Source organism: Bidens hawaiensis, unplaced genomic scaffold (genome assembly GCF_021521415.1).
Source record: "Bidens hawaiensis isolate Kalapana, Puna unplaced genomic scaffold, B.hawaiensis_p1.1 tig00026143_1, whole genome shotgun sequence".
Taxonomy (NCBI): domain Eukaryota; kingdom Viridiplantae; phylum Streptophyta; class Magnoliopsida; order Asterales; family Asteraceae; genus Bidens; species Bidens hawaiensis.
This window is the reverse complement of record NW_027494201.1, coordinates 35,655-50,798: the sequence shown is the minus strand read 5'-3', so window position 1 is coordinate 50,798 and position 15,144 is coordinate 35,655. Positions and strand designations below refer to the sequence as shown.

General features: G+C 35.5%; 3 protein-coding genes and 1 pseudogene across 3 annotated transcripts; 1 reads left to right on the top strand and 3 right to left on the bottom strand.

The window, feature by feature from the left end:
* Positions 1-2,604: 2,604 nt before the first annotated feature.
* On the top strand, positions 2,605-3,904 carry LOC143572868 (acid phosphatase 1-like). The gene is made up of 3 exons (XM_077057909.1): positions 2,605-3,051; positions 3,154-3,366; positions 3,644-3,904. The coding sequence occupies exons 1-3, from the start codon at positions 2,669-2,671 to the stop codon at positions 3,819-3,821; spliced, it is 774 nt and encodes a 257-aa protein (XP_076914024.1). The 5' UTR covers positions 2,605-2,668; the 3' UTR covers positions 3,822-3,904.
* Positions 3,905-6,456: 2,552 nt separating this feature from the next.
* LOC143572866 (uncharacterized) lies at positions 6,457-8,343 on the bottom strand (annotated as a pseudogene).
* A 1,333-nt stretch (positions 8,344-9,676) lies between these two features.
* LOC143572893 (heat shock cognate 70 kDa protein-like) lies at positions 9,677-11,663 on the bottom strand. The gene is made up of 2 exons (XM_077057927.1): positions 11,331-11,663; positions 9,677-11,112 (listed from the first exon to the last, which is right to left on the bottom strand). The coding sequence occupies exons 1-2, from the start codon at positions 11,545-11,547 to the stop codon at positions 9,677-9,679; spliced, it is 1,653 nt and encodes a 550-aa protein (XP_076914042.1). The 5' UTR covers positions 11,548-11,663.
* A 2,327-nt stretch (positions 11,664-13,990) lies between these two features.
* On the bottom strand, positions 13,991-14,644 carry LOC143572892 (heat shock cognate 70 kDa protein 2-like). The gene has a single exon (XM_077057926.1). The coding sequence runs from the start codon at positions 14,642-14,644 to the stop codon at positions 13,991-13,993; it is 654 nt and encodes a 217-aa protein (XP_076914041.1).
* Between the last annotated feature and the right edge of the window lie 500 nt (positions 14,645-15,144).

Sequence of the window (15,144 nt, the reverse complement as noted above, 5' to 3'; positions counted from 1 at the left end):
AAAGATATAATAGTGCATACTCTATTGTCAAATTGGTGTCCAATTCATTCACGTGAGTAATTAGTATGTACGTATGGATATATGTAGGGGTGTGTGTTGGTTAGAATTAAAACTAAACATAACTAATAAGAATTTATGAATATTCAAATTATAGGTGTTAGTTAAATAAAGAATTGGTTGGTGTTCTGAGTAAAGTTATGCCATGTTATCCTACTTCTTGCATGACAAAAAAAAAGGTTTTTGTAATTCAAAGTTATATATATAAATGTTTATATTTTGAAAACTTAAAACTTTTGGATAATTAGTAAAACGATCATATGACAAGTAGTTTTATTAATAGATCATGATTTATAAGTGTGGCCGTCGCGGGAAAATTAACGAGTCGCCGAATTTAATTAAGTTATATATGTTTAACTCGTTATATAAATGTAACTAAATGATAGGTTCTTATACGTGTTATGGACGACTTGTTCATTTTTTTGCTTTGATTGCTAAACCAAGGTACGGATTCTGTTTTTCTTCACTCATAGTATAAATTATATTCTGTTACTTGGTAGTACGGTTTCTGGTTTCTGTCACTCATAGTATAAATTATATTCCGTTACTTCATTACGGATTCTGTTTCTTGTTACTTCGTAGTACGGTTTCTGTTTTTGTTACTTTTAGTATCAATTATATTCTGTTACTTGGTAGTACGGTTTCCGTCTTTGTTTCCTCTTAGTATTATTTATATTCCGTTACTTTTTAGTACGGGTTTTAGTTTTCTTCACTCATAGTACTGGTTCTATATTATATTCTATGTCCGTCACTTCGTAGTGCGGATTTTTGTTATTTTTCAGTTTCAGATTGAGTTCAGTTTATCCGTATGATATGTTTAATATTAAGTTTTTAACATGCAATAGGTTATATATATTTTGTATTCATTGTTGCATGTTCCTGTTCGAATTTAGTTATATGAATTTAGCTTCAGTACTCTATTACCCGAGCATTTCTGACTTGTCGTTGGGGCGTCAACGACATGGCACTTATCGTGACAGTGCGTAATCAAAGTTCACGGCGTCTCTAGCTTGTGCTTGTATAAGCACTCTGGCCCCTAGAGGCGTATAGATCGATCTTAGCTCCGACTCCTGACATGGCACTTATCGTGACAGTGCGTAATCAAAGTTCACGGCGTCTCTGAAAGTACTCATGTAGTACCTTGGCCACTTAGAGGCGTATAGATCGATCTTAGCTCCGACTTCTGACTCCTGACTCCTGACTCCTGACTTCTGTTTGAGATGGAACAATGTGTGCACGCCACCCACACCGTCTCTTTGGTGCATGGACTAGCTAGCTGTGTACCCCTCTGTTTAGGCTCTGGGTGCTTCCGTATTTCACGACCTATTTATTTTAACATCATCGTCGTGTATTTTAGTAATTATATTTTGTTTCGCTATATTTCTGGTCTGTTTCGATATGTGTATATGCCTTTGGTTAAATTTGAGTATATTCAGATTACGTCCCGATCGTGTATCGGATTATGTTTCGCATTTAATTATAGTTCGGTCTAAAACGTGGTTTTATATCCGCAATAGTTTCAGTTCTATTTCAGTATGTGTTTTGTCTTATGTGTGCTTTTACCTATACTATTGTTCTTTCCGTTACTGGGCAATTTTTGGCTCAGCCGTGTTTTCTTGTTTTGTTTTTCTTATTTTGTTTTCAGGTAATCCGGGATTCGGGGAATTTAGTGATGAGAGATAAAAATGAAGTTCAAGCTTATAAAAGTTAATTCATTTTGTTTAATAATATGACGTAGGTTGCATTAATTTTTGTTGTATTTTGGATTGTGGCGTTGATTTGATATCTGTAATAGTAACACGTTAGCCTGTTCCGGGTTGGGGTGTTACACCAACAATCTACAAAAAGAACTTATGAATTATTATGTAATATTTGACTCTTTGGTTGACATGGAAAGCAAGAAACGAGAATATATTTAGTGAGGGATTGCTCAATTGTGAAGGATATTAAAGCATACTCGTTCTTGCGGATCAAAAGCATAAGCAAGAGGGCAATCTTAGAATGAGAGATTTGGTGCAGATTAAATTTTATACATTTCCCGTTTTAGTTTTGTTGTCTTTTTTATCTTTATCTTAAGGACTTTCTGTAACTTGGCCTCTTGCTAGTTGTTTTTTTTAGATTTGGCTTTCAAAAAGAAAAAAATATTGCTTGGGTATTAGAATCAATATAATAATATTCTTTTAGTGTTTCCATTTCAGATTTCAGCTGTAGACGAGCTAAGCCAAGCCAAGTTTACTAGAGTTCAAACTCGACTTGTTCAACTTACAAGAGTTTAAGCTTAAACTCGACTAATTTCGAGCTTGGCTCGCTTACACCCCATATTTCTACTCCGACTCCTTTTCAAACTCATGTATTATATAAGCAAGATAATATTTATAAAAATATTAAAATAATTACTTTTAAAAAATCATAGGACAATCTACTTTATGCTCCCTTTTGAACGCTATATAAGCATGGGATATGTAGTTGCCAAAGAAACCACTCTTTGTTGATTCAATACTTCTCATTTTGAAACCGGTATGTCTTATAGTTTAAATTGTCATTTTAGGTGTTTTATAATGACTTTATTTTAAAACTCTCATGCATTAAACGTGCGAGGGACGTGATTAGAATGAAGAATCAAAGAGAAACCCTAGCGTGTTCTCTTTTATTTGTTGTATTAAAGATGGTTATGAGCACAAAACTTTATAATAATCACCCACCGTATGGTGATCGATTGGTGGAGTTGTCATCGAGCTATTGTTTAAGTTGGCGGCTAGCAGCAGAGACTGGCAACATACAAGGGTGGCGCAGCGTCCCAATTCAGTGTCTCCATGATGTTGAAGTTTACATGCTTGGTGGCCAATATTTTTCTGATTTGAATTTGATTGTTGAGCATATGAATAGCTATATTGATGAAATTGTTCTGTCTCATGATGGTTTGGATGCATGGGTTTTGGATGTTGATGATACTTGTCTTTCAAATGTCTTTTATTATAAAGGAAAGAGATTCGGGTAAAGTTGTCGATTTTAGTATGATTACTTTTCGAAAGTACTAAATCGGTTTTAAAACCAATAATGTTGCTAACATGTTACGTTTGTTTGTATTTGATTTAGATGTGATCCATACGATCCACAAGCGTTTAAAGAATGGGCATCAAGAGGCATATCCTTAGCGATTTCTCCAATCTTGCAATTGTTCCAAAAGTTAATAGAACGTGGTTTTAAGGTGTTTCTCATCACGGGTAGAGATGAAACGATGTTTGAGCAACCTACTCTTCGGAACTTACACTTTCAAGGATTCTTCGGTTTTGAACGACTTATTCTAAGGTAAAAAAACAATTTTACTGTGATTACCTACTATTAGTGAACTCGTAACTGATACTTAATAATCAAATGTGATAAGGTAAAACACAGTTTGCGTTAAACATGTGCTTTCAAAGAGATCAAAGGTAAGAAAAAAAAACATTGGAAACTATATATGAGCATGAGGCCTACACTAGAGTGTGAGCAAGTGTTTACCAATGTGAAAAAATTTATAGGCACCGAATTAGTAAAACTTAACTAATTTCTTTCTATTTTCTTATTATTATTTAATATATGTTAGGAGTGAAGCATACAAAGGGCAAAGTGGCATAATTTACAAATCAGAAATGAGAAGGAAGTTGGTGGAACAAGGTTATAGAATATGGGGGAATGTAGGTGACCAATGGAGTGATCTTCATGGCCAATTTGTTGGCAATAGAACCTTTAAACTGCCTAATCCTATGTATTTTGTACCATAATATTGCCTTACATGTATTTATAGGCTTTTTTTAATAAGCAAAATAAAAATTTGTCATGTAGAGTTCATCTATATTAAGTTATGTTTAAATGATATCATATCATCATAATTAGTTGAAAACAAGTTCATTTGTATCTTGGTTTATAAGGTACGAACGCTTTGGTAACCGCGGTTAACAAACATCTTAATACTGTTGGGATACAAGTTCTTTGGTGCTCTATCCACTACCTAAAAAGGTTTATCTACAACCTAATAAAACATATACTTTATCTACAACCTAATAAACACATATATACGTAACCTAATGAAGCTTTAAAATTAAACACAAATATATGCATAAAATCTGCCCAAAGTGTGTTCAATTTAAGAACTTGCCAAAAATCAAATAAAACTTGGTCATTGATTCTGATTTGAAAAATCGAAGTTTGACATTTCAGACGTCAACTTCAAAAGATCAATATAAGTTCTGATATCAATTGGAAATCTACACGTTTTCGGTATCAATTGGAGTCAGCAATTGAAAAATCCAAGGTTTAGTTTGCAAAACAATTGAAAAGTATGAAGGTTTCCAACAACACTTTCATGAAGTCTAAAGGGTGTTTGGTTCATTGAAATGTTGAGTTGTGAAACATTCAAATGTCATAAAGGAATTGAAATGTTTGAAAGATGTTTTTATTAACGGTGTTTGCACCTTTCAAAATAAAAATTTAACGGAGTTTGCGAAGATTGGAACGTTTGACTTGAACCGAATTTGGAATGTTTAAAAGGAACTCATTTCGTTAACTTCTAAGGTTATATTCTTGTCTTTGTTGTGTTAATTGGTTATTGTTTTCTGAAGGTTTTATTTCTAAATTTTGGGTCTTGATTCTTCAAATGTTTTTAGGTCTGATCTCGTGTCAAGTAGCAAATTTGATAATGGTTTTGGGTCTGATCTCGTAGCAAGTAGCAAATTTGATACATTGAAGACACCTTTCATTTGATTAGATCGAGACGTGAAGTGAACGAACTTGAGACTTGAACTACCTCATGCATGAACGGTCAATGGATATAGGTTAAAAAGTAGTGCTCTTGAAAGGTTATGTTAAATAATCGTTAATGAATTCCTTGAAAAGTTTTGAGATCCCATCACCCAAGTTTAACCAACCAAACACGTTTTTGAGCAAAATGATAGAATTCGTTAAAACAAAATTTCACTTCAAATTCCTAGCTTAATCAAGCAAACACATTTTTTAACAACAGAATTAGTTCCAATTCTAATTTCAAAATTTCAAATCTTAGAAAATCTTAATAAAATAAAAATAAAACTCGCACCTTCCTACACGTTGCACGCGGTTTAGATACTAAACACACACTATCTCTTATCAATTTAGATACTCTCTCTTATCAATTTAGATGTCCTCTATCAGATAACAAGCTATCAATCAGACCCTAACTTACAATATCCGATATTTGTCCAACCATAAATGAATAAATGATGTATTTATGTAAAGCATCACTTTTGAATTTTGGGCCACAAAGAACAAACCTATATGCATGCATCATTACAGCCTAGCTTTGAAAATAGACATATCGTTCATTTAATCATGTTAGCCCCATCCATTACCCACAAAATCTTTGTATTCACAATGCTCTACTGATTTGTACCCAATACTTTTGAACTTGTACAAAAATCTAATCACCCTTTAGCCCTAATCAAGGAAGATCAAGAATAAGCAAAAAGAAGTGGGCCAAAAGAAAAAGAAACCCTCGATTATCATGCCACCACTTGGAAGACTTGTTACTAAAAACTCACCAAATAACTTTAAAAAAAATTAAAAAAAAAAGGAAAAAAAAAACTTGTGAGACAATCACCACCACTTGCAAATATCAATTTGCAAACCTTTTAATGGTATGGTTTTAACATTTTATGGGTTAAATCATAACCCAAACCATTAGTTATATCTTCGATCGTTACAACCAGAACCAAAACCAAATACGATGAGTAGTGGGGTCGTGAGCTAAGCCTTGGCTAAACCTTGACTTTGTATTTCACATCAAGTGATGTATTTGTCAAATCTATCTGTTACTCAACAAAAAAATAAGAGCTTTGGTTTCGGCTCATCGAGATATATAACTAAAACAAACTAAAACCAAACCATTGCTAACACTTTTAACAGTCAGTCTAGTTTCATGCTTTGGACTTTAGGCTATTATATTAACAGATGCAAAAAATATGACCAAATAATTAAAAAGATATTGTTAAACATTAAGAAAAACCAGGTCGAACTTGAATACTTAAACACGAAACTAAGATATTAAAAAGATACATAGCCCAAAACCCTGCAGTTCAGTTTACCTTTTTACAATCGACTTCGAGTGTAAATCGTAAACCAAACTGTCCACTCCTGTTTGAGAACGCCTAAACCAATCAACCTATATAAAATTGAACAACTGGCCATGAAACCGAACTGATGACCAGCTAAGGTAGCTTAAAACTAGCTTAAAACTGAACCATGAAAATCATACCCACCAACTCCAAACACTCAACAAGACATTAAATTTCACTAATCTTGGTCACTTTGAGAATACAAAGAATGGCATTAAAGGTGACGAATCTTGATGTTCTAACATAATTTAAAGATGGTATAGGACAAATATTAACATTATTATAAAATGATACACAATTGAGTGATTGTTCTTTCAAGTAAAACCTAAACGAATGCAAAAGAAACTGAGGTAAAAATACAACAATTGCAGTGTAAAAGAAAAAACAAAGTATAAAGTTTACCAGTTACCCGTTACCACCATTGATGAACAAGAACGCCGCGCTGCCTTAACGATTTGAACAAATCCAAACATTGCCCGTAAGTTTTCTGGTACTTTGTACTCCTAACACCCGGGCAACATTTTTGCCACCGATTATAATGACATTCAAGAAAAACCTCATCAATCAAACAAATAGCTCCTGTCTCAATCAACCTCGGGATCAAATCGAATTCAGTCCCTTCAATATCCATCTTCATCACCACAAAATCTTTCTCAGAAACCGTGTTCTTCAACCACTCAGCAAAATCAAACCCTTGAATCTCATCAACAGATCCCACAATCCCGCCACCTGATTTCACCGGTTGATTCCGACCCATTCCTCTACCTTGCTCCACATTTTCATCACCGGGAGTTTGGTTGATTTCAAACACTAAAGTCTCGTTTTTGACCCACGCAGCATACGGTAACAAAGTAACACCTTTTTTTAACTTATACTGATCATGAAAATGTCTATCTGCTTCTACCGCGTATATGTGGAATGTCTTGTTTTATTTTGGATATTGTTTCTTAAACCAGCTAGCCATACTCGAACCGTAGCTCCGAGCACCAAAGTCTATGTAAACATACCTTTGCTTAAAGTTAATATCCACCATAGAAGACAAATACTTCACATTTTGAATATTTTTCTTCAACGTAATCCACGGTTTTAAAGGCTCGTTTACAATCAAAGGCTCGGCTTTCTTAACTAAATCTTGTTTATATACCGGAACCGAGCATTTGCTACTCAAAATTTGTTCCGTTTTCTTCTTAATTTTAATATAACTTTGTTTCTTCATCACAATCTCATGAATCTTAGGAACAGAATCAAACCCATCTATACGTCTCGAGTGTACGAATTTACAACAATTAAATAAAGCAATAAAAGAATTGAAGCTATACGTATCTTTAGACGCCGTATGCACAACGAAATACCCTTCGGGTTTAAGAGTCCGTCCGACTTCCGCCGCGAACTCCCCTGCTTTCTCCGATCGGTCCAATCCTCCCGCACCCGAGAATATAAAATCAAACGTGTTATCCGCAAACGGCTGACGAAACCCGAACCCGTTAACAACCAACGGCTTCATCGCCTTCTTGTAAATCCCAACGGCGTCATCAACTCCGATCACTTTCAAAGCATAAACATCATCACCCACCGGCGTATCAACGCACAACGCCTTCGATCTCGTCGACAAAAGCCCATCAACGATTAGATCCTGAAACACTGTTATGTAAAACATCACCCGTTTGTGAAACTCCGGCGATGTTTCCGCTGCCGGATGTAGCGTCAACGCCGACGAAGCTCCGGCACCGGCGGTGGTGACGAGTTTGTAATTATTATTATTTTTATTATTATTAACGGAGAAGAAGCAGAATTCATCGCCGGAAACGCAAGATTCGCCGCGGATGGTGATGACGTAAGCGAACCGGATGCCGACAATGAGGAGACAGAATACGAGGAAGCGAACGACGGCGTTTCGGAAGAAGCGGTGTTTGGAGGTTAGTGGGTCCATGGTGAAGTGGGTTCGGGTCGGATTTGGATTTGGTTAACGGGAGCAGAAACGGGCGGAGGTGTGGTTAGCGCCGATAAGGGTTTGGTGTTTGGGGTTATTGGATTTGAATAGAAATTGGGAAGTGAATTGAGTGTGATAATAGTAATAATAATAACATTTCATTGTTAGTTTGTTTTCATGGAAGATTGGTGTTGATCATTGCTTCTGTAAATTTGTTTTAGGGTTTCTTCAAGTGAGAGAAAAGGTTGATGAAGAATGAGGTTTGGGGGTGATGCTAAAGTTGTCAATTGCTTTCTCTTTTATTATTATTATTATTATTATTATTATTATTATTATTATTATTTTGGTTTTGAAATGTTACATGGATATATGTTTGACGACCTGGATTGTTTTCTTTTAATAAATATTAAATTAAATGATGACATATTATCTGTCACCCAAAATTATTTGTTTGGATCTCCGAGTCGGTAGTCATTCCGTCAAGTTCTTATAAGACTGGCCGGTTCGAAGCGGTTCACTGATTTGACTGGAGAATTGAATCGATGAACTGGTTTACTATAGAAAGAATATGTTTTTAAATCAACACTTTTTTAATCTGAACCGTCATTTTTAAGAAAAAAAAATTGTCTGACCGGTTGAACAGGTGAACCTATGGCACGTCTGATTCATTGTTTGATTCGGTTATGAAAAAATTGGTTTGAAAGCTACAAACGTGACTTAACTAGCTAAATAATGGTTGGAATTTAAAAACAATAGATCATCTCTTTGGATTAAGACTATCGTGGTGTATTATACAAATATCCACAATTGACACTATTCCGGTTAAAAAATCGACTATCGTGGTGATTCATACAAATATCCACAATTGACACTATTCCGGTTAAAAAATCTTTAGTGGGACATGGAAGAGTATTGTAAAATTGGAAGAGGATAAATCAATTATTAATTTAAGGATGTAGGAAGGCTTCTGATACAAGTAGGTAAAGGGGATTAAACAAAATTTTGGTTGGATAATTGGGTAGTGATTAGGGAAGTTCAAAGTTGGATATCCGAATATTTTGGATAGTAGGTTTCACAATCCGAATCCGTATCCAAAATTTCGGATACAGATATATAGTGAAACTGATATCCGAAAAATAATCTTATCGTTTTAAATATATATATTTTTTTGTATGTTAATCTTTGTATATTTTAATTCAACAAATTTATATTTTGAGTATTAAGCTACCTTTACTAATGTAATCAATATACACCGAATACACGTCAACTCATTGCTACAACACATTAGTGTTGGTTTAACTAGCCGAATAAATATTGTTTTACTAACTTCGTAATTGTCTTAAGAATTCATTTAAGAAACCAATGCATAGGTAGGTGTATATCTTTATCATGATACATTTAACAAAACCATATTGATATGTAAGTGAACGCTAAATTTAACCAAAGAAAAAAAGATTGAAAATAAACTTAACTGAACAAAGCAAGACATGGATGGAATATAGTGACAGATTAGATGGGAAAAAAAGACAAAACACAAGCTTAGATCCTAATAATCAAAGACCTAAAAAAGAGACTTGCAAACAAACTCTAGGTGTACCTTCTTAGAGTGAAGCTCAGCAAAAGGTGCAGCTTGGTTATCCTTGAGCCACTTGCTCGTTTTGTCAATGGCTTTTTTCGTTACCTGCAAGATCTCATGGTGCACACTCTCCTTGACACTATGCTCTTCTATCTTCTTCTTCATCTTGTATATGCAATCCTCTAATGCATTGTGGGCTTCTGCTTTCTTCTTGAATTCTTGATCCTCGTATTTGTACTTCTCGGCGTCGTGTACCATCTTCTCTATCTTTTCTTTGGAGAGTCTTCCGATCGCATTGGTGATTGTAAGTTTCTTCATCTTACCCGTGGATATTATGGAAACAGTGACTGTAAGGATACCGTTGGCATCAATTTCAAAGCATTCCATAACTTTAGGTACTCCTTTGGGAGCAAGTGATAAAGGAGTGACATCATGTAGCACAACATCTTGAACACTCTTGTCACTGCCACCACTTACCTTTGAAGCCATAACGGCTGCACCATAAGCAACCGCCTCATCAGGGTTCACATTTTTGCATAACTCTTTACCATCAAAATATTCCTGCAGGATATGCTGGACCTTTGGTATCCTAGTTGAACCACCAACAAGAACCACTTGATCAATACATGATTTCTTCATCTTTGCATCACTAAAACATGTCTCCAAAGTTTCGATGCACTTATTAAACAAATCCATGTTCAGCTCTTCAAATTTAGCCCGGGTAAATTTGATAGAAAAATCAATCCCCTCATGCAAGAAATCCAAATCAATTGATGTTTGAGTAGCACATGAGAGAATCCTTTTTGCTTTCTCACAAGCAAATCTCAACCTCCCTAATGCTCTTTGGTTCCTAGTTAAGTCCTTTTTCCATCTCCTCTTAAATTCTTGAGCACAGTATTCCACCATGCGGTTAACAAAATCCCCGCCTCCCAAATGCGTGTCACCAGCAACAGCTTTCACCTCAAAAACACCCCCTTCCTCAATAGTCATCAGACTAACATCAAAAGTCCCACCGCCCAGATCAAAGACAAGCACGTTCATCTTGCCAACAATATCAGACTTGTTGTCTAGACCATAAGCAATAGCAGCTGCTGTAGGCTCATTGATCATACGGATGACGTTTAATCCAGCAATAGTACCAGCATCTTTGGTAGCCTGACGTTGTGAATCGTTGAAGTAAGCAGGGACAGTTATCACAGCATTTTCAACAACTTTTCCAAGATACGCCTCAGCAGTTTCTTTCATCTTTCCCAGAATCATTGATGAGATTTCTTCAGCCAAAAACTCCTTCTCTTGACCTTTGTGAGTGACCACAACCTTTGGTGTGTCAGCAGAGCCTTTGACGACCTTAAAAGGCCACAACTTGATGTCTTCTTGCACTTTGGAATCACTGAATCTCCTTCCAATCAACCTCTTAGCATCTGCAAATCCATGATTAAAACAAACTATATCATCAAATATTTCATTGCAATTTGATAAGTCAAATCATAAATATTCATCTAGTAGCTAACAGAGCACCAAGCATATATAATCTAAGCAGGAGCCATTATAAATAACAAAGGTCAAATATTCTAGAAAATTCATGGCTAAAAATAAAATAAGCAGCATTCAATAGAAACTAAAAAAACAATAGTCTGACCGTATATGGTGTTAGCATGGTTCATTGTTTGTTGATTCTTGGCGCTATCACCGATTAGGCGCTCTGCATCAGCAAAAGCAACAGAAGAGGGTGTGGTTCTGTTTCCTTGATCATTAGGTATGATCTTGACCCGGTTATGCTTCCAAACGGCAACACGTGAGTAAGTTGTTCCAAGATCAATGCCGATTGCCGGCGAGTCGGTCACTTTTCCGTCCATTACGTTCAGAGTTGAGGAGAAATAAGACTCTAAATTAAAGTGATTGCATGTATCTATATATGAGCAACAACAGTCGGTATGCCAACATCTATCTAGTACTTCAAAATATACTAGAATATAGCTAATAGCTAGATAACACTATGATACGGTCACCGTATCTACCCACGTTGCACTATCCTTCTTTTCTGCATGCATGCATACTATAGTACTTACCCACGTTGGCATGTTCCCATGTTCATGATTATGTCATGTAGTTGCACGTTCTATTTTAGTTATCCTAGTATGGTTAAGTTTATGTGTATTTAAGTATGGTTCTATTAATGAAAATGGAAGAAGAAGAAGAATATTGAAGTAAATTACATGTCTTGTTCTCTCTATTTCTTTGGAGTCTAACCCGCTCAAAGGGTCACTATCTTGGGAGATTAGCCATCTCGAATCGGCTTTCTATCAAAGGTGCTTTCATTGGCTTACTCACCTTCCACCATGCCCTCTCACATCATGTCATTGATTGACGACTTGTGTATCATTCTCGAGAAGAACCAACAACAACTCGTGCTTCTTAACGCCCAACTAGGTTTAGGGCCTCCACCACCACTAATTGCTCGCCCACCACTATTACGCCATGAACCGCCACTACCACCTCTTACACCGCCATCGAAACCGTTTGCCCCAAAACCTTTCCTACACCAAATTCACCCATCAAAAACCAAAAAAAGAACCTATTGGCACCACAAACCAAACCCCAAACCGACACCAAAACAACCCTCTTCCACTTCTACCAACACTAAACCGAAAATAATAATAAAATACTGATAAATTGCAAAATATATCTCCAACAAACAGATTTTCAAATATGAATTGTCAGATAAGATATGTATGAATATACATTATTTATTTCATATGTAAATAATGTTTCTGATATTTAAAACTGTTACGGTTTATTCGAGAAAACCGTTAATCTCCCAAGAACACAAGAGAAGAATAGAAAATATACCCAAATAATAATTCTTTCTTATTCTTTTTCATAAACAAGATTACATTATATAGAAAAACAAATACATAAAACTAAAGAAAGATAAAACAATAAGGAAGCATAATTGACTATAATAATGAAACTAAATAATAGATAAACTTAAATAATAATAATAATAATAATATACTTATTAATATAATAGGATCGTATCAAAAACGATCAAGAGAAAAAAAATATCCCACAAGTGAATGAATATATATTTATTTATTACTTCAATTATTTCATATATATGTAAATATATGCATTAGGGACAACGTCCAGGTCTGCGACATTCGAGTTCTTCACGTACGACTAACTACAGTACATCAATAACATTACAAGTGGGTAACTGTAATCATTTAAAAAAAAGACACCGGCATGAATGCAATCAATGTTAGCGAAAATGCCAAAAATATTAAGCTAATTATATAGTGTAGCCGTGTGAGTATGTGACCACTATCACAACTTTGTATCATATAATCCTTTACAAGCTACCACATTTCTGGATATTCAAAAAACATATGAACAACTTTTAAGTAATCATGAAATCCAATACAAAAGTCTTTTTTGTTGCACAGATCTCTGTTGCAACATCCACTTTTCACATGATAAAACATCACCAATTAGTGTTAATCAATCAATTAATGTGTCACGTAAAGGCTTATCAAATCATACTTGACAACAAAGCAATTAGAATACGAAAGATTTTTAACTTATAAACTATTTAATATCATACATACGAGTCATAGAAAAAGTAGAGGTCTAAGCATGCACCTGCAGACTGTCATGAAACTTAACCTACAATATTAGTATCCACTTAGATTCCAACATTCAACAGCCGCTGATATCGATGACAGATTAAGTGGAGCAAAAAGTTAAACAAAAGCTTAGACTCTAATATTTAGCAACCATAACCTTAGACCTGAAACACCGGCTTGCAAACAAATTCGAGGTGTGCCTTCTTAAGGTCAAGCTCAGCAAAAGGTGCTGCATGGTTGTCCTCGAGCCACTCATTCGTTTCATCAATGACTTTTTTCATTAACTACACGATCTCATGGTGCACACTATTCTTCACACTGTGCTCTTCGATCTTTATTTTCATCTTGTATATGCAATCCTCCAGTGCATTGTGGGCTTTGGCTTTCTTTTTGAACTCTTGATCCTCAAGTTTGTATTTTTCAGCATCCTTTACCATCTTCGCAATCTCTTCTTTGGAAAGTATTCCAGTTTCATTAGAAATTACGAGTTTCTCCATCTTACCGGTGGATATTATCGAGGCAGTGACTGTTAAGATACCATTGGCATCTATTTCAAAGCATTCCATAACTTTAGAGACTCCTTTGGGAGCAGGTGGTATTCCAGAAATGCGGAACTTTCCCAACAAATGGTTATCTGTAGATTTTGATCTCTCACCTTGATACACCTTGAAACTCATGACGGTTTGGTTATCACGAGTTGTATAGTATCGTTTGGTGTTACTTGTAGGTATTGGAGTGTTTCTTGGATCATAACATCAAAACGTTTTCCTCTTATTTCTTCACCAAGTGATAATGGAGTGACATCATGTAGCAAAACATCTTGAACCCTCTTGTCACTGCCACCGCTTACTTTTGAAGCCATGACGGCTGCACCGTAAGCAACCGCCTCATCAGGGTTTACACTTTTGCATAAACCTCTGCTATCAAAATACTCCTGCAGCATAAGCTGGACCTTTGGTATCCTAGTTGAGCCTCCAACAAGAATTACTCGATCTACACATGATTTCTTCATCTTCGCATCACTTAAACATGTTTCCAAAGTCTCAATGCACTTGTTAAACAAACCCATGTTTAGCTCTTCAAATTTAGCTCGAGTAAATTTAATAGAAAAATCAATCCCCTCATGCAAGAAATCCAAATCGATAGGTGTAACGGTAGTATACGAGAGAATCCTTTTTGCTTTCTCACAAGCCAATCTCAACCTTCCCAGTGCTCTTTGGTTCCCAGTCAAGTCCTTTTTCCATCTCCTCTTGAATTCACGCACACAGTGATCCACCATGTAAGTGACGACAATCTTTGGGGTGTCATCAGATCCTTGAAAGGCCATAACTTGATGTCTTGCTGCACTCTGGAATCACTGAATCTCCTTCCAATCAACCTTTTAGCATCTGGAAATGAACCCCAAGTAAAAAAAACAAGCTATAAGCATCAAGTAGTATAACCTAACAAAATCAGAATTGAAGTTGAAGCTTTGTAATACAATACAGTTGATATATATTTTTGTCCTTTTTCACGGTATAATTCAAATTATTTCCTCTTATGCCATCCAACGGGGTTTACACTCTGTTGCCGCCGAGTCCAATTTAGGGGCTGTTTGACAAGCGCTGAATGATTAAGAGGTATGAATGATTAAGAGGCTCTGAGCCAATAAGTGCTGAACCAGTAAGGGTTGTTTGGTTGGACGTCTGAATGGCTATGCAGAATGACTATTATACCCCTCCGAACTATTTCGTGCAAAATGAACTATCAGATTTTTTTTGTTTCTATTATCATATAAACTCATTATACAAAACCTAATATATGCAAATATATATACCTAAAAATGAA